This window comes from Sparus aurata, chromosome 19, assembly GCF_900880675.1.
Source record: "Sparus aurata chromosome 19, fSpaAur1.1, whole genome shotgun sequence".
NCBI lineage: Eukaryota > Metazoa > Chordata > Actinopteri > Spariformes > Sparidae > Sparus > Sparus aurata.
The window spans coordinates 1,126,009-1,149,555 of NC_044205.1; the positions used below are offsets into that span (position 1 = coordinate 1,126,009).

Sequence of the window (23,547 nt, forward strand, 5' to 3'; positions counted from 1 at the left end):
AGTTTATTTATTTTTTAAATGGATGAGGGTTAATATGTAAAAGTTGCACAATGTTGAGCTTTCAGAAATTAAAACACCAAGGGCTTAATATAATATTGATCATAATATTAATCATTGTTAACTTACGCATTTACACGGTCAGCAATTTTCTGCCAGCAGCCCTCCCTCGCTCTATTGGCGGCGACAGTGTTACTTTTTACCGTGATGGTTTCTTTGAATTCTTCATAGCCTTGCATAATAACAATCTGCTCATCTTGAGTAAAATATGTGGCCCGGGATCGATCCATTTTCGCACGGAAGCAGAATAATATGACGTCAAACGCCCCCTTTTATGTGAACGTGCGCAGAGCACAAAGCAGAGAACCGGACTTGACAAATTAAGTTGATAACCACCGTCGCAGTACCGTTTAACTCTATTTGGGGACTTGGGGCTTTGTCGAGCTGCATCATGAGCAAAAAGCCTGGCTATGTTGAGCCCCCTTCGCAGTACAGGCCTCAGAAGCTTTATCAGAGCTTATTGTCTGTACACTAAATGTTGCTGGAGAGTGTTGCTCAATGTTGTTTGTCAATAGTTGTGTGGTCAGCCCTCTATGACCATGGCGTTAGTGGCTGTCAATCACAACCAACATGCAACGTTTTTGTCTCAGCATACAAGCACTTCAACCCAGTGCCCGCGAGCACACCAGCAGCACAACTCAACTCAAGCTTAACAAAAACGCTATGTGGACACAGGCAGAATGCAGGTCGTTAGACAAAAGCTGTGGTGTATCGAGGTTCAACATCTAGTCTGAAATGCTGTTCTGACAAGTCGCATCACAACCAAAATGACCCAATCTGTTGTTTTCTATCAAAAAAGAAGTCACACTACAACCAACACAAGAGCTCAGTTAGTAAGGACTTCTTAGGTGAGGAACGCCCACAAAGGTACTAGAATGAATAGCTGTGAATGTAGGGAGGTCTCATAGAGTATGCCTTTGTATGCTCCACCAATGTTAGCCTTCTCTGCAGGTAAACTGTATTCTTTATCCTTTTTCTAGGCTAATGGCCACGTCCCTCCCTATAATTCTATATGTGTTTTAATCTTTTGTTTCTCACAGTTTTATGTAACAGTTGTTCAGCCCTCCTCATGCATCCATTTGTTCCACTTTGGAGGAAAAGCAGCCGGAGGCTTCACAGTGGAGCCACTCTCCACTTCCCCACTCAGTCCAAACTAAAGTAGAGCAGCAGGCTTGTTACAGGGAACACACAGATCATACCTGCAGCTGCTCCTCAGTGCCACATATGGAATTTCAGTCAAACATAACCAGTTATAGCATTACAGTAATATTGTAGGTGCTTATGTTACATACACAAGGTCATACAAAGACGGTGATGATAATACTACTACTACTAATAATAATAGTAATAATAATAATGTAGAAGATATTATTAAGTGACATATTATCACTTTATCAGCTCATGGTGAAAATCAGAGCCCAACTGATATGTGACAAATGTCACACAGATAGCATTTTTTAACAGAGTGATGTCATTTCCTATATTCTGGTTCCCGTTAACAGTTGGTTTGATACTTTTGACTGGATATACTAGCATGCAATTTCTGGGGAGAAGTGTTTGGGCCCAGATCACAAATATGAATATATTTTATGTTATAAGTCAAGGTCAAGATAAACTTTATTATCCAACAAGTGGGAAATTCATGTGGTCAGCAATGCACGTTACATTGCTATATACTATACAGCATTAAAGGAAAAAAAATAAAGCATTTGAGAGAAAAAAAAACAATAACAGGACAGACAAAACAGTAATAACGTTAAAGGCCCCCACCCAAGGCCTAGACGTCCAACTGCCTTATTCGACCATTCTCCGACTACTCTGTTGCCTCCCGTCTGACCCATTTGGCACAAAAGTTGCACTGAACACACCGCTTCAACGTGCTGCCAGCTCTACAGTAGCGTGTACATTCTGCGCTTGCACGAGATGCAATAAGCGGGTGGCTCTAGTGTTAAAGACGCTGGACTAGAGGTTTATGCACGCAACTGTCTTTACTTTCGATCAAAACTAAACTTAACTATTTCAGACAAAAACAGCTGCATACTAAACATGCAGCGAGGCATTACCAAACAAACACAGATTAATTCGTCCTGAACGGACATAATAACAGCTAGTCTCATGCCAGTACTCCAAAACATGAAAACAAGAAATGACGGAACGGAGAGTGTAGAAAACCAATGCGCACACAGTATCCCGCCCCTCCCACACACCGCGCTGATTCCCTAGCACACTGCAAATCAGAGTATCAAATGGCTCAGACGGCGACAGCCAACCTCCTCAAACTTCGCATGTTGAATCGGATCAGACAACTTCTGAGCGGCTCCGAAGGCCTCCAACGCAGCTGAACACACCAAACAGATTTGTTCCCGACCTCGTCCGAGTCTCTCCAAAAGCTTCAGACGTCCAACAGTTGGGCCAGTGTGTTCCTGCCTTAAGAAAACATGACAAGCATGTGTGAATAAATAAAATAGTTGAATGTTCATTTGAAGTAGTTTAAAATACTTAGGATTTTTTTTGTCTAATGTTGTACAGTCTAATTGCTGTAGGCACACAAGACTTGTTGTACCTTGCGGTCCTAATTTTCCTCTGCAGGATTCTGCCACTTGACCTGCTACTTTTTATAAAAGTCAGGTGAAGAGGGTGGGTTGAGTCACTTAGGATTTGATCTATCTTTTTTCAGGTCATAGTGCAATTTAGCTACAGATACTTGATCAACTCCAATGATCCTACTGGCTATTTTAACTATTCATTGCAATTTCTTTTGATTCTGAATATACATGTTTCCAAAGGCACAAATAAGGCCGAAGGATAAGACACTCTGCAAGAGAGTTTTGTAAAACATCTGAAGAAAGCAGCTATCTATCTTAAAATGATTCAGTTTCCTAAGAAAAAACATCCTCTTCTGCAATTTTTTGGTCTTATTTTGTGCACATTCTTTGAATGTCAGTTATCAATTTCAACACCCAAATATGTATATGTTGAGACCCGCTCTACCACTTCACCATTAATATTTGAGGGGGCGGAACTATAATTCCTTTTTTGACCATTTCTTTTGTTTTCTTGCATTAACCTAAAGGAAATTGAGACCTCACATAAAAGTTGTTTCAGAATAATTTTTTCAAAACATTTCATTACTGTAGATGTAAGGGTCACCGGGCACAGGTCATTTAGTTCCCTAGGTTTGTTTTGTATTGACAGCTGGAACAGGGCTGTGACAGCTGATCTGCACATATCTTTAATGTCCTGCTGCTAATACCATCGGGCCCTCTAGCTTTACGAATGTCAATGTACACACACTTCATACCACTGATTTCTTCATGAACCAAGTCTTGTTCAGCCATAAAATCATGTGTGTCAAATCTACAATAAAAATCATTCAAATCATTGGCCCTATCAAGTTCATTATCCACTGCCATGAGATATTTTTTAGGCTTGTATCCTGTGATTGCCTGAACCCCCTGCCATGCTCTCCTAGCATCTATCTAAAAAAGCTTTCTAATTTATGTTTATATGCTGCTTTACAGTCCCTGATCATACTTGTTATGTTACTTAAGGGATCATTGCAAAAAATGTGTGTTTATGCACATGCACAATAAATAAAGAATATCTCTCTCTCTCTCTCTCTCTCTCTCTCTCTATAGATATATATATATATATATATATATATATATACACACATATACATATATATATATATCTATCTTAATATCAGAGATTTTTACTCCCTAATTTCGGTATTTGCATCACTATAGATTGGGCTCTAGTGAAAATGTTAGCAAATGCCTATATGCCCATCAAGCAGAGAATGAGCAACATTAGCATAGCCCTAATTAGAAGTGAATGCCATAAGATGAATGTGTCCATGATGTCAAAAGGTCGAGAAATTACTGAAGTTGGCTTTAATTACAGAAGTACTTTGGGCCTAGCTTTGTTTCTATGTCTGGCTAGGTATAGGAGGAGGAACTGAAAAAAAAGGATTGCAGGGGGAAGCCCTGTGAGTCGATTGCAGTAGAGTTCCGCAGCTCAATGATGATCATTACTGCGGGACTCTACTACGGATGGATTGAACTTACACCGGAATATTCTTTTAACAAAGACCCGGCTTTCGACTGAACATCTAGTACTAGTCTCCAAGTGATCAGCTGAGTTACCCCAGACTACATCACTATGACATCATCAGCAACAGTGGTATCACAGGCAAGTCGTACTCCTTACTCAACAGATTTATTTGTCTGTGTGATTAATATCTAATTGAAAGGCAATCATTAAGAATTTGAATGACAAAAAAAAAAACATCATAGCATATGCAACTACTTTACTTTTCAGCAGTCACACTATGTAATTTAACATTTTTCACTTGCTTCAAATCATGGCTGCCATTCAGGGCACACTATCCAAGGATATGTTAAAAATAATTGTGAAGAATATGAGATATGGATGTGATAAAGCTCTGGCAACTATGATTTTTGGAAGAGCAAATGAAGGCATACTAACTGAGAAAAAAGAATTTGATTGTGTTGTTGATGTGACTGACCTATTACTGCTGACTTCACATATAAACTCAATATGACTTCATGTTAACTCAATCTTCTACTGTGTAGCTTCAACACTGACGAGCTACAGCAAGCTAAAGGGTAAAAACTCTGTCGGTGTTAATATAGCTACCATTGGTGGAGAGGTTGTGTGCCAGAGGAGGGCAGCACATAAACATATACCGTGATGTTTTCTATTACATTTATTCTGATAGCACTAATTTGATGAGTGGGAGCTGCTAAATGTAATTTATTTCATAATGTTTGTCTTATGTCTTACTTAGTACATTTTGTTTTCCACTTTTAAAATGTCATGTCTAAGGGTTTTAAAGGAGAGTTTTAAAGTTCAATTTTCTAAGTTAAGGATGTTAATTAAAAGGCTGTATGATCAAATCTGCAATTACAGCAACCATCTTAGGTTGTCCAACAATGTGAATCCTTGTTGAGAATAGTACTCTTTACTGATCCATTCTACATGATATGGATGCAGCAGCAGACCTGTTGACCAGATCTGCATTGTTTTATGTCTATGTTGTATAGAAGTATGAAATGAAAACCATCACACAGAGGTTTTAGGATTACTTGGTTCTCAAAAACAAAGAAAGAATGTCAACTGCTAAATCTGAGAAATCACCTCTGCTGTGTTGTGATGGATGTGGTAGCGTATGGACCAAATGGTGCTAGTTTATATGCCAAAGCAAAACTATTTTTATTTCTGATGTGAGATTAGGATTTTTTCTGACTCTAAAGCTATCAGCATTGAGAACTGATATGATGGACTCACTCCAGAGAGAAGGGACACATCATGATCGACACACTTTGATCTCCTCTCCACGTCTATTGTGGGACATGGTGGCCACATCTGACAGGACAGCAGGATGGGATGGAGCTGAACGGGCCACCACCTCAGCTCACTGAAAACAGGCCGGACACAGACACACACACACACACACACACACACACACACACACACACACTTATGCACGCACACTAAGGGGAATGAGCCTGAGCAGGCTTAAATATACACACAAGTGCTGTAGTTCGCTGAGTAGAGTTAACTTTCAGCACTGACCTACTTTAAATGTTTCCTGATGTTTGTAAAAAGCAAGGGCAAGAAATACTTCAGTGAGCAGCAGCTTTGGCAATTTGAAAAGCTCCAAGCTGACGTTTCTTGTTCACTCTTATTGTAGTGAGAGTGCATTGAAATGTAAATGGAGAATTCTGAAAACAAAACAAAATCAAGGGAACCCCCTGTACAAGTCTCCACTACCAGAGAAAACCATGGGAATGATGGAGTCATCCCAACAGCATCCATAATATATGATGCCAGTTTGATTGGAGAGCCACAGGCCAGACGTGAACTGGGGCATGCATAAAGTGCACAGCAGAGGAACGAGTGACAGTCACCACAAGCTGCATGCAATCTGTAATAAATGCTTGAAATCATCAGTCCATTTCAATCATTTTACAATGAGCCTTTCAACATGATATTCACAAAAATACAATGTAAGAAATCTCTCCAGACACTGTTGCTACAAAGGAATCCACATCCATCATGGTTGCACTACCCCATCACTGACTCAAATTTGGCGTCAAGTAACAGTTTAAGTCTGAAACCTGATGCCTGAATGAATGTTGTTGGCAATTACATTTTTGTGAAAACCACAGACAAGTTCAAACTTCCTTTAGGTTCAATTTTCAATTGTATGTTGAGACAATGCAGTGGTCATGGTATGGTGAGTGGTATGGTAATTTAAGGCACAACAAAACACTTGTTTTTGGTTAGGAAAAAATCTTGTTTTGTCTTAAAATATCTGTTTTGGTTGCCACAAACATAGCCGGACAGTGTATCCAAGTCTCCTTTAAAATTTCCAGTTGTGTCACATTTACAAATGATAAAACACAGATCCAAACAGCAGTCAGAACCTTGTTGCCTGTTACTCCGCCACTGTCACCCTCTTCCTCCCAACAAGAAAGTTACGTTATGAACATGAAGCCATGGCAGTAGCCAGCAACAAGGTCACCGAGGTCCAGACTTAAGTACTTAATTCATAGATATTAACATTTTAAAAATCCGTGCTATATAACTGTATAATCACGGGTTGAAACGTCTGGTCAGTCCTTTGATTGTCTGTGTGGCAGCTCTACCTTTATCCATCTAAATTTTATAAATTCATGCACAATACATTAGGGGTTGGTCAGCTGGTTCCAGGTGTGCTGGCACTCTGTTATTCCACCACAGCCACTCCTCCACATGACTGTTCAAAGCAGCTTAATGACAGAAGTTGTTGCAGGAGGATGGTTTTCAAATCGCGCTGATGTCTTATATTTATATATCAGTTACCAGTGCAGCTGACACAGAACAGCATGTGTGAGCAGAGACCAAATAATGCACACGACAGAGAAATAATCTACTGATGTCATGTTTCAACCACAGAGGGTCTTCAGGTAAAAGTGAAGACATGAAGTCGAATGAGTCATCTGATATGAGACATTTCCAGAAAGACAACAGACTGATGTGACACATCTCTAATCTTACTGTCTTCATGTGATTGGACAGACAAGATGTGGGCTCATTTGTACTGGATCCATCAAAGTTTAAGGACATGGTAACATTTTGACACTCTTTATATATTTTTTTTTTTGGCATAACAGACACAATCTAATATGCACACAATTTGGTAATTTATATAACAAGCAAACAACATCATCTTAAATTAATAGAGTTTAATAATAATATAATATTATGTTCACACTTGAGAGATACCTAGTGGGAACACTGTCCAACTATGTGGCATTTGAGGTAATCAGGTGATCGTGATTTGTCATTTCATCACAAATAAATACAGACGTCTGTTCACCTCTTCACCTTTACCCATAGAAGACCATCTGTGATTGAAATAATCACATCAAATAAAAGACAGAAATTACTCCTGACTAACTTTTAATGCTTTTGTACTCTACTTGAAGTACTTATTTTGATCACTACCTTTATTTCTACTTGAGCACGCCTATTTGTTTGTGTAAAGTAACAGTACTAATACTTGGGCACAGTTCCTGGCTACTCTACTCCACTGTCTCTGCATATTAAACTGACAGCTCTCAGTAGGATAATTAACTGTGCGGGAGAGACTGAATGTATAGCAGAGATGAGGAAAACCCCACTGTGGATTAGTATAAGACAGAGTACAAGACAACAGAGTCTTACAAGGAATTAACAGAGAGCAGCTCCATAAAACAACAGCCTCTATTTGAAAAAGAAAAAAAGAGAAAAAATATGAAAAGAAACTAGACCTTACTAATTTCTAAACTCTGGCTATGGCCCTGTAGACATGTCGATGTGGTTAGTAGCCTATGACACATACACATTTGAACGTATCTGTGGTTTTACGTAATAAATGTTAAAATGTTTTCCTCGCAACTCAGACTGAAGTCTGACATTGTGTTTGGGAAAAGGTCCTCACCATGTTTTCCTTCTGCCCTGTCTATGTTAATCTACTAAGACTGTGTAAAAAAATCCGTTTTGATGCTGCAGCTATTTTCAGCATGTCCACTGCTTGTCAATTTGAAATAAACCATCAAATCATAAGTGTTTGAATCTGTGACTGCAAGGTCTCCTACTGGATCTGAAGGACAAGTTAACCACATCTGGAATGAAACAGAAAAAAGAGTGTGTGCATATGCATTTACCTCACTGTGTTCATGTTTCAGAGAGAGACCTCTGTCCATGTAAATATAAACAGTCTACAACTACTTGACTGTGCTGTAACATTTTAGGACAGGTGTAATAGATGAAAACAAAGAGGAAATACTAAAAGCAGCAATGCATTTCTTTATAATAGTGTAAATCCAGCCACTTCTCTACATGATGAGTACAGGTGTCTGCATGCACATACAGAGATATAATAATCGTATACAGTCCTCTATTGGAGGAGATTTAACTCGAGCGCTTGTACACGTTTCATCTGCGGAAAACATTGTGATGCGTTCTAACGTGGACATTATTCTTTTGTCCTACATACTGACACAGTATCAGTCACATTCAGCTGGTCGTCAGAGGCAGCATATCTTCTCAGAAATGGACCTTTGGCGATACGAGCAGACTAGACTCCATCCTCACTGTGCTGGAGGATTGTTAGACACAGAGCATGCAGCATCGACCCACCTCCACAAAATAGAAACAGGGCAGCAGGCTGACACTGTCTTTGGTCAGGATCCCCTTCTCTCGCGCAGACATGGTCAGGCCTCGAGATATCTAAACAAATTCCAAGATGTGACGACAAAAGAATGTCTGAGCTCTCCAGCAGGCGTCCTGTCGTGATCAGACGCTTTCCATGGCGAGATGTGTAGCGGGACGACAGGCGGTCTTATCCGGTCCAGGCTCCCGGTGTCCACAACTGCGCGGCCCTTTATCTCTGTTTGTGAAAAGCCCCGGACTTGGTTCTGCGCATGTCTTCCGATGAGCGGTCCGGTAGAGAACGGAGCCTCAGCGATCAAGGGAGGAAGGAGGAGGAGAAGGAGCGCAGGCGCACAGGGGAGGAGGGGAGACGACAGCATTAAGGTTTGACTGCTGACACCGACGATGGATGGATCAGAGTGACTGCCAGGATACTCTCACTTACACTCATTTAAGACAATAATATTTTTCGCAGTAGGTCTACATCATGTTAGCGTATCATCACATCTTTCTGACATGCTCCCGGATCCAGGCCCCTTTTACAACAGGTTGTCTTATTTATAGACCAGCAGCCCTTATTTGTGAGATTGCTGCGCGCAGAGATGAATACAAGATCCCAGCTGACGCACAGCTTCCCTCTGCTCTCTCCTCATTCAACAGTGTTCTCCACACTGTACCACAATACAATTTTCAAATATATAAACACACACACACACACACACACACACACACGCACGCATGATATATATTATCATTGTTAATAATAATAATAATAATAAATACATATAAATACATGTGATTTTGTAACCCAGGTAGTAATTCCAGGCTATAACCTGATAATTTTGAAAATTAAGCAGCATTTCATGTGTTATGTATCTTAAATGTTGTTTTTCTTCAAGGAAATAACCTATTTCGAGTTTGGCAGCAGAGGCGCATATACGCACTGTTTAGGCGTGGGAAAAAAAAGCGCTAAGAGTCATCATCTCACTCCCATACATAAACTTTGTCCTTCCTCTCGCCTGTTGCCCGGTCTGTGTGGATGTTAGAGAAATACCATAGCTTTGAGCTTGATAAACCTAAGTCAAATGGTTGATAATTGAAACAGAAATTAAACATTGACAAACAAGAGACAATTGAGAAGCTGTTGACCTCGTGTAGAACTCCGTTAAACTCCTTAGAAACTATTAATTGATATTCCGGTGAGTTAGACCCTACTCAACACGATGCATTAGCATGCTAACTATATTAGCAACTTCTTGCATGCTGCTAAAACCATAAACCTTTAACTCTTATCATAACCAGTAGGGACATTGTTAAAAAGGTGGTAACATAAATGTATGAACATGTGATAACAGTGTTTATGTGCTGTGTGAACCCCGCAGCCGTTAATTTTGTAATTTAAAGGTGAATATATATAGGTTGCATTGTGAGCTGTAAGTTCAGGGAAACAATGTGGTTACATCTTTTAAATATTTATGTAAATTCCTGGTTGAAGGGTATTGTAGTTAGCGTTATCGTGGCTCTAGGTTATTATAAATTCATGGGAGCTGCTATAAATTAATAAAAGGTACAGTGGACACACTGTGGAGCGGTAATTTTATTGGAGTACAGTGTATATACATATATATATATATATATGTATATATATATATATATATATATATATATATATATATATATATATATATATATATATATATATATATATATATATATATATATATACAGGGGTATAGACTGGATTGGGCAAGTGCCAACCATTGACAGCCAGTGGGGGGGGGGCACCTCATGATAAAAGCTTTAAAAATCTTTCACGTAAATGTTTATATTATTCACTGGAAATTGTTGAAAGACCATACATAACTCGTTTATGAATATCAATTTCATAAAAATAACAACAATAATAACTAGAACTGCAAGCAGTTATGAACGGGGGCCAAGCCCCCCCGCGCGACTCGGACCCCGCGCACTGCAGAGCCCACGGAAGTTGGCCCCAAAGGATGACGGGCTCGGGGCAAAAGTCAAGATCCAGGCCAATGTCTGAGCCGTGGTATTCACTGTAATGGGAAGTGCACTGGAAGTGCAAAAGGCTGAATGTGTGCCGATTTGGATTTGTTGCAATAAGCCATGCCCACATTGACCAGTCATGACCACCTTCAAGATATGGCCTCAGGATTGGCGCTACATCATACGAACACATTTTGTAAAAATCGGTACAGCCGTTCAAGAGATATAAACTTCCCATATTTTTTAGCGCCCCCTAGTGGCAAAGATTCAACAAATTCAGCTCATCCCTTTCCAGTGTCATGGCAACCAAGGATCTCAAATTTGGTGTTAATAGCATTTAGTTTGACAAAGATATCAAACAGTTTCCATTTTTATAGCTAGCTACAGAAATTTGTTTGTTAATAATTTCCGCATTTTTTGACCAAGCAGAATTCTTTTGATAACTTTAGACCAGGTCCAGCTGAAGAGTGTACGTGCCAAGTTTCACGAAGATCGGAGAAAATCCCAAGGAGGAGTTGGAAAAAGTAGGTTTTGCATATGTGGCGATTTAGCGAACGAAATGTGCAGCAGAAGTGGGCGTGTCCTATGTCAGAAAACCCAGCTGTATTCAGGGAACATATGGATATAAGGTTTGCGAATGTGTTATTTAAAATGTGGAAGTTACAGGCAAAAATGCAATTGCATCCATTATAGCGCCATCTAGTGGAGCACATTACACAATTTTTGGTATGGAAGAACTGTGTCCTATTCTATCTGTACCATATAAATTTCAAAGCTGTCAGCATATGTGGTTTTTTGTGTCTGAGATATTCGCAGGAATCTGGACCAACCCTCCAAATTGCACCGGCCTCCCTTGCACGGTTTAGCCTGCAGCACCACTTTTAGCCGGAGGAAAAAAAATATAAAAATCTTTACAATTACAATAGGGTTCGTAGCACCGCTCTTCCTAGGAAACGCATTCCCTCAGCCCCTCGGGCTTGGCCCCCTAATAAATCACGATTACATGACCCCATCACCCGTCCACCCCAGAGGAAGAACTGCGGTCACTAGCAGCAGGTGCAGTGCTGACGAAGCTGAGGCGAATTGTGGAGATGGTACCAGATGCTGCAGCCCTTAGTGCCACTGCACAGTTACCACACACGGGCTTGTGGCGTGTCAAGTGTCCGGCGTTTGGTTCCGTTTGCAGCTCTTTCCGACCGGCACTGTCTCTGGCTACGTTCACACTGCAGTTACAAGTGACCTGAATTCGATTTTTTCGCTCAAATGTGACTAGGGCTGGGTATCGGTACTCAATACTTTCGACCGAAACAAACCAGTACCAAGTAGTGCGCCTGTCAAACGATACCTTCAATCGATTCTTTTGTTCCCAAATAAAGAAAAAAATGACTGTTTGTATGGTTTTGCTCGCAGCCAATTACCGCAAGCGTTCTTCGATTCAATGCGCCCTGTGATTGGTCCACGGACAACAATAGTTTGGCGGGTGAGAGTGAAGTGCGGTGAAGCTACGGAGGAGTATTCAGCTCTCAGCTCTGCAGCTTTCCAAAAAAGAAATTAAAAAATGCCACCTAAACGGTCAAGAGTATGGCTCTTCTACGAGCCCGTGGGGCCGGGGATTAATGCCTGCAAAAAATGAACACCAGCAACATGATCAAACATCTTATAATACATGGGGAGAACTTCAGAGTGGAGAGCTGCACGGTGTTTAGCAAGAAGCCGGCTTCAACACCAGCGTTGTCATCTCAGGACGACAAAGAGCAACCGCCGATAACTCCAGGTAATATATTTTGGTTACTACGTTAACAGTAATCGTCTTTTGTGTGTTAAAACATTTATTGTGAAGTAAATCGTTTTGGGCATGTTAGGTATGTGTGCTAATGCTAGCCTTAGCTTACTCGCTAAGTTTACCTAACGTTAATTAGCAAATTAGCAGTGGCACCCTACTCAGTCACATCAGTGCTTTGTTCACACTACACGAAAAGTGGGATTTTCGCCTCGTAAACACCCGGAAATCTCCCCAATATTTGGCAGTTAACGACAATTTACCACACACCCAAGAGTAAATGAATATAAAAATGTATTTATTATTCATTCATTTATATTTATGATATCATCAAGGACATAAATGAATTTATTGAGGAAAGGAACATTTGCCAGGAAGGTGTTGTTTATTCAAAGACAGAGTTTTATTAGCACAAACACAAAAACACAGCATGTACAAAGCATAATCTGCCCACACAACAAACGGGAAGCTCACAAGTGGCCCAAAATACTACAGCACCGCGAAGTGTCTGTTTCTGCAGACGTCTGTGGTGCGCTGCCCTGTACTTCAGAATCGCCTCTCATGTGACTGAAGCGTGGCTCATAGCTCGGTGAGCTCCCGGCTGCCAAAGGACGGAGGTCGCACAATCCATCCAGACACCCCGCCATCTTGTGCCATCTTCCTCCTCAGACATCAGGTCCATGGCGGCGAACTTCGAAAGGTCCACCTCATCCTCAGCTAGCACTCTGGCTCGCTTCCAGCAGCTGTAAAAACAATTAATAAAGACGATCAGTACTGCGCGATGCACTGCGTATGGACACAACACATCTATTATTTAATAGAATAATAGATCCTCACAGCCTCCGCCTGCGATGCAAGATCTGGTTGTTTGTTGTCCTGCGTACTGTCTCGTAATGTCTCACAGACCGCTGGAAAACAATTAAAAAGAGTGGTATGAATAAAGAAACGTAAGTCACAGTAAAATTAAACGAGGGATAAAACAGTAACAGTTACTTACACACAATGGCGTCATTATCGGCATCGTGTAAATCTGGACTTGCAGACGTGGCTCCGAGCTAACAGGAGGTCGAGGCCTTGTTATGAGGCGAGGTTAGTCTGTGACAACAAAATGCTGGCAGCGATAAACCTCCGTGTCCCTCTGCGGCAGCGAAGATCCGTCCGTCGGCGACATTCTTCGTGGCGACCCGGCAAAGCTCCTCCCGTCGTCGCAGACTAGCGCAGGCCTCCTCTCGACAATGGCCGGGCCGCTAGCTTAGCTCCTGCTAGCTAGCTTAGCCGAACTTGCTTCGTGTCCATTAAAACACAAACACTTCGACTGAGATGGAGAGTCCAACTCCCACACTCACAGCACGTCGTCCGACAACAGTTCACAGTCTGGTAGTGATAAAACACGACACTGACGACACACACAAGCCACTGTTAGCTGCCAAGCAAGGCCCACGTCAATTTCCGACAATTTCCGTCAATTTTCGGTGTTGCCTGCAAATTGCCGCGTGCAGTCGCAAACCTGAAATTCCACGTCAATCTACAGTGCCGCATACTGACGAAAATCCCACTTTTCATGCAGTGTCAATGGTTAACTTACTGGTAGTTTTAGCTTCTGTGGCAGCTTAATTACTTACTTACTTAATGTTAAGGTCCAACTACTACCACCACCACTGCATCGGCTGATGCCAGAGACTCTAGCCGCAGCAGCCTTGATCTCACTACACCATTCACATTAGCTGCAAGGTCGCAGATGACGAGGGAGAGGAAGGAAGAATGCCACAGGAAAGTTACAGCTTTTATTGTGAAGGGGCTTCAGCCGTTTTCTACAGTAGAGTCACCTTGGTTTAGGTAAGCCAGCAAGCACAGAGCTCATAGCTCACTCAATTATGCTCAGAAAAATGGAAGTATTCAACAACTAACTTAATGTTTTGAGATGAATCATTCAAGATGTTGTCACAACAGTTGTGTCCTGTGTTTTACTACTTAGAGAGATGGTTGCTGCCCTTAACCCACGGTATCAACTGCCATCAAGAGACATGCTCTCTAACACACTGATACCAGCATGGTATGCCGTAGAGAGGGAGAGAGTGCAGACTGAGTTGGAAGAGACTGAGCATGTGGCACTTACCTGTGATGGTTGGACCAGTGTAGCCCAGGATCATTACATCACAGTGACTGTCCACTTTGCTAAGGGAGGTCAGCTGCAAGAAAGGGTTCTCCACACTAAAGCTGTCTATGAGGCCCAGACAGGAGAATTTGTGGCAGAAGAGATTTGTCACATAATGGCAGAGTTTAATATTCAGGAAAAGGTGGCAGCATTAACAGTCGACAATGCTGCAAATATGGGCGTGGCTGCAAGGAGGTTAAAGATGCTCAAGATAGGCTGCTTTGCTCATTCTCTGAACCTTGCTGCCCAAAAGGTGTATACTGAACCAACAGTGTCGAATTGGGCAGCAAGAATCCGGGCAGTGGTTGTGTGGCTGAGGAAGGCGAGCTTAGCCAAGCCAGTTATGAAGGAGAAACAACACCTCTTAAGTATGTCTATTCCTCTATTGGCAGCATACATTTTTCCAAAATTTTCCTTTCAAAGCGTTACACAGTATGTATTTTGTTGTTGTAGTAAATCAGTAAAATACATTATGAAAGTGTCTAACTCTGGTACTGGCATATTGATTATCTCCTACAACAGGATGAAGACATCAGGATGTTCCTGGAAGAGGCCACATCACTCGACCCCAGGTTTAAGACAAAAATCCTGGGTGCTGCCGTTTGGTCTAGGTTGGTGGAGAAAGCATGCGGTGAAAACTCTGAACAGGTTACCTTCACTTTGACTATTGTTACTGTACTTTCTGGGATTAAGATATTGATTATTAAAATGCCACACAGATTAGTGATATAAAACTGTATTATAGCATGCACTGGAAATGTATGAAGAAGAGGAAGAGAACAAACTGGACAAGGGGATGGAGGAGGAATTAGGGGATGAAGAGACTGCATCTCTGGATGACACAACACATGTAAGCTTTCCATACTACCTACCACTCATTACTTACTCATCTCTTAATCAAACTAAGCACTTTGCATTAAGATACTCAGTACGTGAGTGCTTTCCTCTGGTTTTGTCTCACTTGTTTTTTGTTTTCTCTCAATTTTTGCCTTGATACCTTGATATCTTTAAAGATTGCTGTGACTACGAGCCACTCCATGTGTCACTCTGCACTGGGGGAGCTGTTTGCAGAGGAGGACTTGGCCCTTAAAACCAACCAGGCAGCGCCACTACTTGACCTGTCAGAGAAGGCACGGAAGGAGCTTGAACTCTACAGAGCTCTACCTCCAGAGCTGACCTCCACCAATCCTGCTGAGTGGTGGTGGGAGAGGAGAGGGACGTTCCCTATCTTGTTTAATCCGGCCTCTAATTACACATGTGTCCAGGCATCCTCCACTCCAGCCGAACGGATCTTTTCAACAGCCGGTGACACAATCAGCCAGGGCTTGCCTTTTGCCAGAGAAGGCAGACATGCTAATATTTCTGAAAAAAAGTTGTTAATAAATGAGGACTGACTGAGTCAGTGTTGTTCAGTGTTAGTTCTGGTTGTGAAATTGACACAAACCAAAATACTTCATTGTACAGGTTTGTACAGCTGTTAATAAATATTTGAGCACTTTTGAAATGCATTTGTGTAGAAAATCTTTTGAATGGGGAGGAGTGGTGACATTTATGATACTGATTTACTGATTTACTGATTTCTGTGAAAATACTGCTTTATTTTCACATGATTATTATTGAATGAAGTTGAAAAAAGTATCGAATGAAGTACTCAATTGGTGTCAGTATCGTTTTAAGGGTACTGGTATTGGTACTGGTATCGAAAAATTTCAAACGATACCCAGCCCTATATGTGACCCATATCTGATTTGCTTTATGAACAGCACAAGTCGCATTGAATCTGACATTTTCTAATCAGATTCAGGCCACATTTAAATGTGGTACTGAATCGGATACGTATCGGATTTTTTTGAATGCGACCGCAATCTGAACAGCCAGGTCGCATTTAACGCGACTTTGACGTCATTCTGACCCGCGCTGCACTGTTTTGTAAATGAATGACAAATAAAGTTGATTGAAAAAAAAGTGTGCCACAGGCGGGAGCGAGCGGGAGCCACGAACAAAATCAAAACAAACATGGAGGACAGCAGTGAAGCAGGCCGCCAGTGGAGGGACAGTGAGGTTTTAGACCTTATAAGTAAGACGCCGCATCCAAATACTCCTCTGTACGGATGTTGCCGCTATTGCTCCGCATAGAGCCATCATTAAAATATGAATTTTCTTTCTCCTCTTCCTTCTTCGTGATATCACCCGCTCACAAATTTGCCGGCTGCCGCCACACACTGTTTTTAGCATTAAGCCATACAGTCCCACGTTAATGGTTGCCGTTGCCATGTTCGCTTCCGTAAACACCGCTGTGGCGTGATGTCATCAATGATCAACTGCGCATGCGGGTCACTTCAGGAGCGTGAGCTGTTCACACAGCAATCCGTAGACAGGCCGCATTTAAAGAGGTAATGTGAACAGCCAAACAAAAAATCGGATTTGAGCAATAAATCGGAATTGTGCATTAAGACCTGCAGTGTGAACGTAGCCTCTGTCTCCATGCCTGCTGCTGCTGCGGTGGTTGCTTCCGCTGCTGCCCACCTTGTGCCGACTGCTGCGGCCGCTTTCCCCTCCATGTATTCTGCCCTCAGCTCCCCTGCCAGCTGCTGCAGGACTTTCCTTCGGGCTCTCCTGCTGCTGGTGCTCCTTGAATAAGATGCAGGCATCGATACCAGCCAGGTCAAGGGTGTTATAGAAGACCGCTACTGGCCGTCTTCGCTAGTTTTGCCTTCGCCCCACTAAAGCTGCCCACAGCTGTGTGCACGGTGCGCAAGATGCAGACATTCTTCCCCGGCTTTCCCTGCTACACAGTCAGAGTTGCATCACCACACTTAAGTGTTGAACAGCTCGCCTTGCTGTTCCACAGAGGGGTTTTTGTTTGCCCATGGTTTCAACCAGGCTATATAATACAACTATACAATAATTCACTTACAAGTAAATTCACAAAGAAACACAGCTGGAGACCACTAACAAAAGGTAGAGAAGACAGACAATGAAAATAGCAAACCCTGCGAAATGATGTGCGGTCAATATGACCGCTTGTTGCCGAAATAGGTAAAACATTTTTCTTTTGTGTAATTTATATAAAAACTGTTCTAAATTAAAATACAGACACTTTCAGGAAAAGTCATGTAACAGCAGTATTGCATTTTTTCATTCAACAAAGTTATTGCACATATAAATTTCAATCTTGGCCATTCTAGTGCTGGGTATTCTTCAAGGTTCTTGGTGCTTTAGCAATATTGTAGTTGTGGCATTCATGCCAATAAAGCAAATTTGAATAAAACTGAATTAATAAACCTTTAGATTCTTGCCTATAGACTGATAAGTGTTGTGTTTACAAATGAGCAATAAATCCAGATTTCTTCAAATTTGTATTGCCAATGGGAATTTAAATTTAAATGTCAGGCGATGTTTTCCTCACTGAAATTTTTTTTTTTCAAGCTAGCTATCTCCCTCTGTCAACCACAATCTGTCTCCTCTGTCAATAAACTCTATTCAGCTCTGTTAAATAACAGGTGTTACAACCCTTAGGTAACATTAGGTTGGAGGAAAACCCTCCTACCTAACGTTACTAAACTCATTTCTTAACTACAGCTTGTCATTTGAATGTCGACTAGGGTCTATATATTAAAGCTGAGATTAATTCTGAAACACATATAAACCCAAAACAGCCCACAATTCATTTTCTTCATGTAAGACCACGTCTAGGAATGGGTGGCTGCTTCTGACTCATTTGGATGTAACATGTACACGCAGGTAGTGATGCGCAGCATGCAGACAGCGGTGTTTGAGAGAGATGATCCTCATTAACAAGAAGCATTTTGCTTATGCAAATAAATACATCTGTTTAAACTAGATATTTATATGCCACAAAACAATATCAGTAGTATTAGTAGGTTTATAGGCAAACAAACAAGCAACAACCACTATGATCATTATTTATTGTATTCTTACATTTGTGGGAAGTTACAATACAGATGTTCACGTCCCCACAAACGTAATAGTTATTACGTTTGAGGTATAGTGCACCAAATGGGGTTAATACGGGCCTGGGAATGTGTTGTGACACGCCCCCATTTGGGCTAAATTCATTCAGCCCAAACTCAGTAGCTTAAGCTTCCTCTGACGTTTGATTGACAGGTGCGCTGACACGCCCCCCTCATATGCTGCCCATTTGGGCTGAATTAATTCTGACCTTCAACCAATCACAGTGCAGTAGCCACTGTATCAGTTTTCTTTAATGTCTTTGGAGGAAAAAATGGAAGTGAAGAGATTGGGGGCACATCATCTAAACAATGTACAAATAACACAAAAGGATAAACAGCAAAATAGTAACTTTTGTGTTACATGGTTTCAGCGAACAGACTGGCTAACTGCAAGTGTAGCTAGAAATTCACTTTTTCTGTTTCCCATGTTTGACACGGCTTGGACCCAACAAGGAATTGTGGATTTGAAACATTTGTCCGACAAAATAAGGAAACATGAATACAGCACAAGCCACATTGGAAATGCTGTAAAGCTGTCATTGCTGGATAAAGTAAACATCGCCTGTCAGCTTAATGAGGGTCACCGCATCGCTGTACAGAGACACAACGAGCTGGTAAAAAAAAAACAGGCATTCACTGTCAAGGATTGTGGACTGTATTAAATTTTGTGGGGGACACGAGCTTGCTCTGCGGGGGTCAGAGGAATCTCCCACTTCACTCCAGCAGGGCATGTTTCTGGACCTCGTCGACCAGTTCTCTTTTTTAGACAGCCAATTAGCCGATCACCTGTCAAACACACAGGTTGCAAAGTACACATCCAAGTCCAGCCAAAATGAGTTGCTTGACTGTATGTTAGAGATTCAAGGACAAAAACTGGCGTTTGAAATATCACAGGCATCTTTTGTGGCTGTGCAAGCTGATGAGACAACAGATGTGGCCTATGTAAGCCAGTGCGTAATTGTGCTCAGGTACATCACTGAAGCCTCAATGGTGGTGGAAAGATTCCTTCCTTTCTCCCCGGAAGTGGACAGAATTGTGGCGGGACTTGAAACACTGCTGCTGGAGAAGCTGCAGCCATATAAGTTGGAGAACAAACTAATCGCACAGACATATGACGGGGCAGCTGTAATGAGCGGTGCATCATCCAACCTGCAGGCCAGGTTAAAGGAAACGTTCCCTCACGCACACTTTGTGCACTGCTATGCCCACCAGTTCAACCTCATCATGCAACAGGCCTGCTTATCTAACACACCCGTCAGAATATTTTTTGACAGCGTCTCCGCTTTTGCGACGTTTTTCTCCAAGTCCCCCAAGAGAACTGCAGTCCTGGCTGAAGTGTGTGGCAAGAGGATCCCAGCGTCAGGACAGACAAGGTGGAACTTTAAAAGCCGCACCGTCCACACCGTGTTTGACCATCAGGACACTTTAAAAGTGTGTTTTGGAAAAATACGGGAGGATCAGTCTTGGGACAGCGTGTCAATCCAACAAGCGCACGGCCTGTCTGCACTTCTGGGGGACGTTAGCTTTCTTTTCTTTTTTCCACTCTGCCCTCATGCGTGTAGATATTCTCTACAGCATTCTTCAGAAACGGACCACAGATTCTCTCAAAATGAGACAGGCCCTGGAGAATTTTTCGTGCTCCATATCGTAACTGAAGGACAAGCTGACCACGGACGACAATCAGCCACATCCAGATACGGACACAGCTGTAGCCGCTGCAGCCGCTTGAAATAGCAAACCCACTTGGAACATCACGGAAAGTCCATAAACTATATTCAGTCTACTGGGTATTTGCTGATCTGCCCAAGTAAATATAGATCATTATTGCATGTGCTTCAGTAAGCAGCCTTATGTAAGGTGTCTGATGTTCAGAGGTTTGGCTACGAAAGATTGTTTGGTCCGCTGTTACGAGATATCCAAACTCTGGAGCAAGACGGTGTATTTATTGAGTCCACTGGTAAAGCAGTAAAGGGCACAGTCTTGTAAATCATGGCTGACAATCTTGCAGCTCATGCATTAGCAGGATTTACAAAGTGTTTCAGAGCTCAATATTTTTGTATATTCTTCACAGCTACCAAAGACCAAATTCAGGCTCATGATGTTGGGATTGGAGAACTCAGTCTGAGGACAAAAGCCAGTCATGATGTTGATGCTGAACTGTATAGGGATAGTCAGGGTCAGAGTGGTGTACAGGGAGACTGTGTTCTGAGTCAGGGTCTACAGTATTTTCATACAGGCACAGGTTTCTCTGGAGTGTTTGAACAGAAAAATTGTGTAATTCCCATACAAGCACACAGACAAGGTTGACAGACCTCAGCCTATCCCAAAGACCTTTACTGTAAAGAAAACGATTTGTGGCAATGGCCATGAAAATGCTACTTTGTTCAGACTACTGGCATTGATTATTGGTAGTAAAGTTCCAGAGGAGGATGGAGCATGGATAGTACTCTTGGATTTTAAAGAGGTATGTAAGACCACTTGTTGTAAAATTACAACATTACCTTTAGCCATCCTTAAAAAAAATCTGTTATATTTTATATTATTTTTTACCACATTCACATAGTCATTGGGTCCTATTGTTCAGTCTCACAATGCTTCTGGATAGCCATTGTTGTTTTTTTTGTTAACATACTAGATGATGAACAAGTTCAAACAAGCAATAAACATTTTGCCTATTAAAACAATGCAATTTTAGTCTCCTCAATCGCTTTTTGTGCTCATATGTAATCTGGATAACTCTATTTTCCTGCTGAATATGAGCAAATCTAACCAGAAAACACAGGAGGGCAAGCATGGCAGCAGACATTTTGTTCCAAGTGAAAACTACCCAGAATTCAGTGCATTGGGGGTCTGAGAGCTCTAGAGGACCAGGTGTGAACAGAAAGGGGACTGAGGCCCCATCAAAGCTGAACTGGACCGGAAAGAGAACCCGGTCCTCGTTGTAATAAATTCACAATGTGAACACAAAAAGAACTGAGTTCTTTTTCTGTTGGTCCACTTTTAGGTCCACTAACAGAGGACTGAGTTTGGTTCGCTTAAAGGGGACTATATGTGAAAACACCCTAAAAGAAGACACAGAGAAATAATCAAATGGATGCAGAAGAAAAGTCTTCTAAGAAGACGGATGAGATGCCAAAAATGCAAACACAAGATGAAATTCAAGGAATCAGTTTGTGTGGACAACTATGCATGGTAAGTTTATTGCATGAAATGACAACATACATGGGTATTTTGGTCCAGAATTCTAGTGAAAATGAAATCTATTTAATTGTGAGCTGATATATCTTAATTCATGTTAACGTTAATTTCTAGAAATACACTGCTATACACTACACTACTTAATACTAATCTACAAGATCACAACACGTCAAAACGTTGTGAGCTTATAGATCTGCTATTTTCAGAAAAAAATACTGAAAAAATTTCAACACTTTTGAAACATATTAACACACATTTTATGGGGGTTCCTGGCACAAAATATTTTCAGATGGGGTCCATGGCCAAATACACATTAATTTGGGGGTCCTTGACATGAAAATGTTTGAGAATCACTGCTCTAGCCACTACCCTGGCCTGTGTCATTCTTATCTTTAATTGTATATAACTTCAGGGTTTGCAAACACCATAACCACAGAGGGAGGAAACTGAAGAGGTCAATTAGACACAAATCTATATTCAGCAATTCAAAGGTCTCCCTCTTCAACTGGATGCGCTTTGTGTACAGGTATGCTATGGCATAGGTATATGATTTTAGTCTGTCTGTCTATGATGAAAGTGTTTATTTCAATAGAAATACTGTATAACTATGCTGTCATAAACAATAACTGGAGACTATGTAGTAAAGCTTGTGATTATTATGTTATGGAGCATCTCTAGACTCATGATAACAGGTGCTTGGAGTTATTTCACTTTTGTGATTTATTTTGCTAAAAGGTGTAATTTACAGCTTGAATTCTTAACAGTTTAATTATGGAAATATGTTTAATTGCTGTTACTTATGGGATGCTGTGTTGGTCAGCATTAGGCCTGGTGGAGCAACATGAGTGTCTGACCCCGCCTCTTGAAGCTCAATGGCAATTGGCTCTCTCAATCTATAAGCTCTGGCAATTAATATTAGAAATAGGATTTTACAAATATCCTACAGTATTACTAGTCCCAAATGTATTGACAAAGCTCTGTAGAAAATACCACAAAACATATTTTCTATCATTATTGCTGTTTTTGTCTACACAGTAGTGGACAATTTTCATATCCTGGGGTGCAGTAGATGCAAACTTTGTGTATCAAACCAAAAAGATCAAAAGAACTGTGGTATAATAATTATTTGCCTTGTTCTATCAGATTTGCACAAGGCCTGCGTCTACGTCAAGTGGACATGATCAATGATGACATTTCTGGAAGCTCAGCAACCCTGTCCAAGATGGCTCAAAAGCTATGAGATGTGTGCACTACTCCAATGGACAGATATCAGCAAGCAAGAGGCCAGTACATTGGGGGGCGGCAGCAGTTTGTCACCGTTGATGAGAGACACTTCAGACACAAAAGAAAGGCAAGCAGCAAGCACTATTATCAAGATAGTAATGCAAATTACCATTGAATGACATGTTTAAAGAAGAATAATTCCTAATATTTTATGTTTTCAACAGTATGGACGGGGACAAATGGCTGGTCGCTGGAAGAGGAAGAAGTGGGTGTTTTGGATGCTAAGTGTGAACCGGAGAGGGAGAAGACATGCAAAGCCTGTTCTTCGCTTAGTCGAGAGAAGAAGAAGGAGAGATCTGGTGCCATTTATAGCTCACCATGTTAAAGTGGGATCTACAATAATAAGTGATGAGTGGCGGGCTTATCGCAATGCTTTACCTCAGCTA

General features: G+C 41.4%; 2 protein-coding genes and 1 long non-coding RNA gene across 3 annotated transcripts in view; 2 read left to right on the forward strand and 1 right to left on the reverse strand.

Moving 5' to 3' along the window:
• Positions 1-9,402, reverse strand: part of LOC115570029 (phospholipid phosphatase-related protein type 4-like) — a 121,739-nt gene extending 112,337 nt beyond the window's left edge. Inside the window, exon 1 of the mRNA XM_030398253.1 lies at positions 8,752-9,402. Within this exon, the coding sequence (XP_030254113.1) occupies positions 8,752-8,823 (72 nt within the window). The 5' untranslated portion in view covers positions 8,824-9,402. The remainder of the gene's footprint in view (positions 1-8,751) is intronic.
• Positions 9,403-14,081: 4,679 nt separating this feature from the next.
• Positions 14,082-16,463, forward strand: LOC115570287 (zinc finger BED domain-containing protein 1-like). Its single transcript, XM_030398762.1, has 4 exons — positions 14,082-15,073; positions 15,228-15,353; positions 15,451-15,555; positions 15,719-16,463. Exons 2-4 carry the CDS (start codon positions 15,243-15,245, stop codon positions 16,097-16,099), a joined length of 597 nt encoding a protein of 198 aa, XP_030254622.1. The 5' UTR covers positions 14,082-15,073; positions 15,228-15,242; the 3' UTR covers positions 16,100-16,463.
• Positions 16,464-21,579: 5,116 nt separating this feature from the next.
• On the forward strand, positions 21,580-23,222 carry LOC115570281 (uncharacterized). The gene is made up of 3 exons (XR_003981737.1): positions 21,580-21,871; positions 22,290-22,403; positions 23,021-23,222. It is a non-coding gene; the product is annotated as an uncharacterized LOC115570281 (long non-coding RNA).
• Positions 23,223-23,547: the final 325 nt, after the last annotated feature.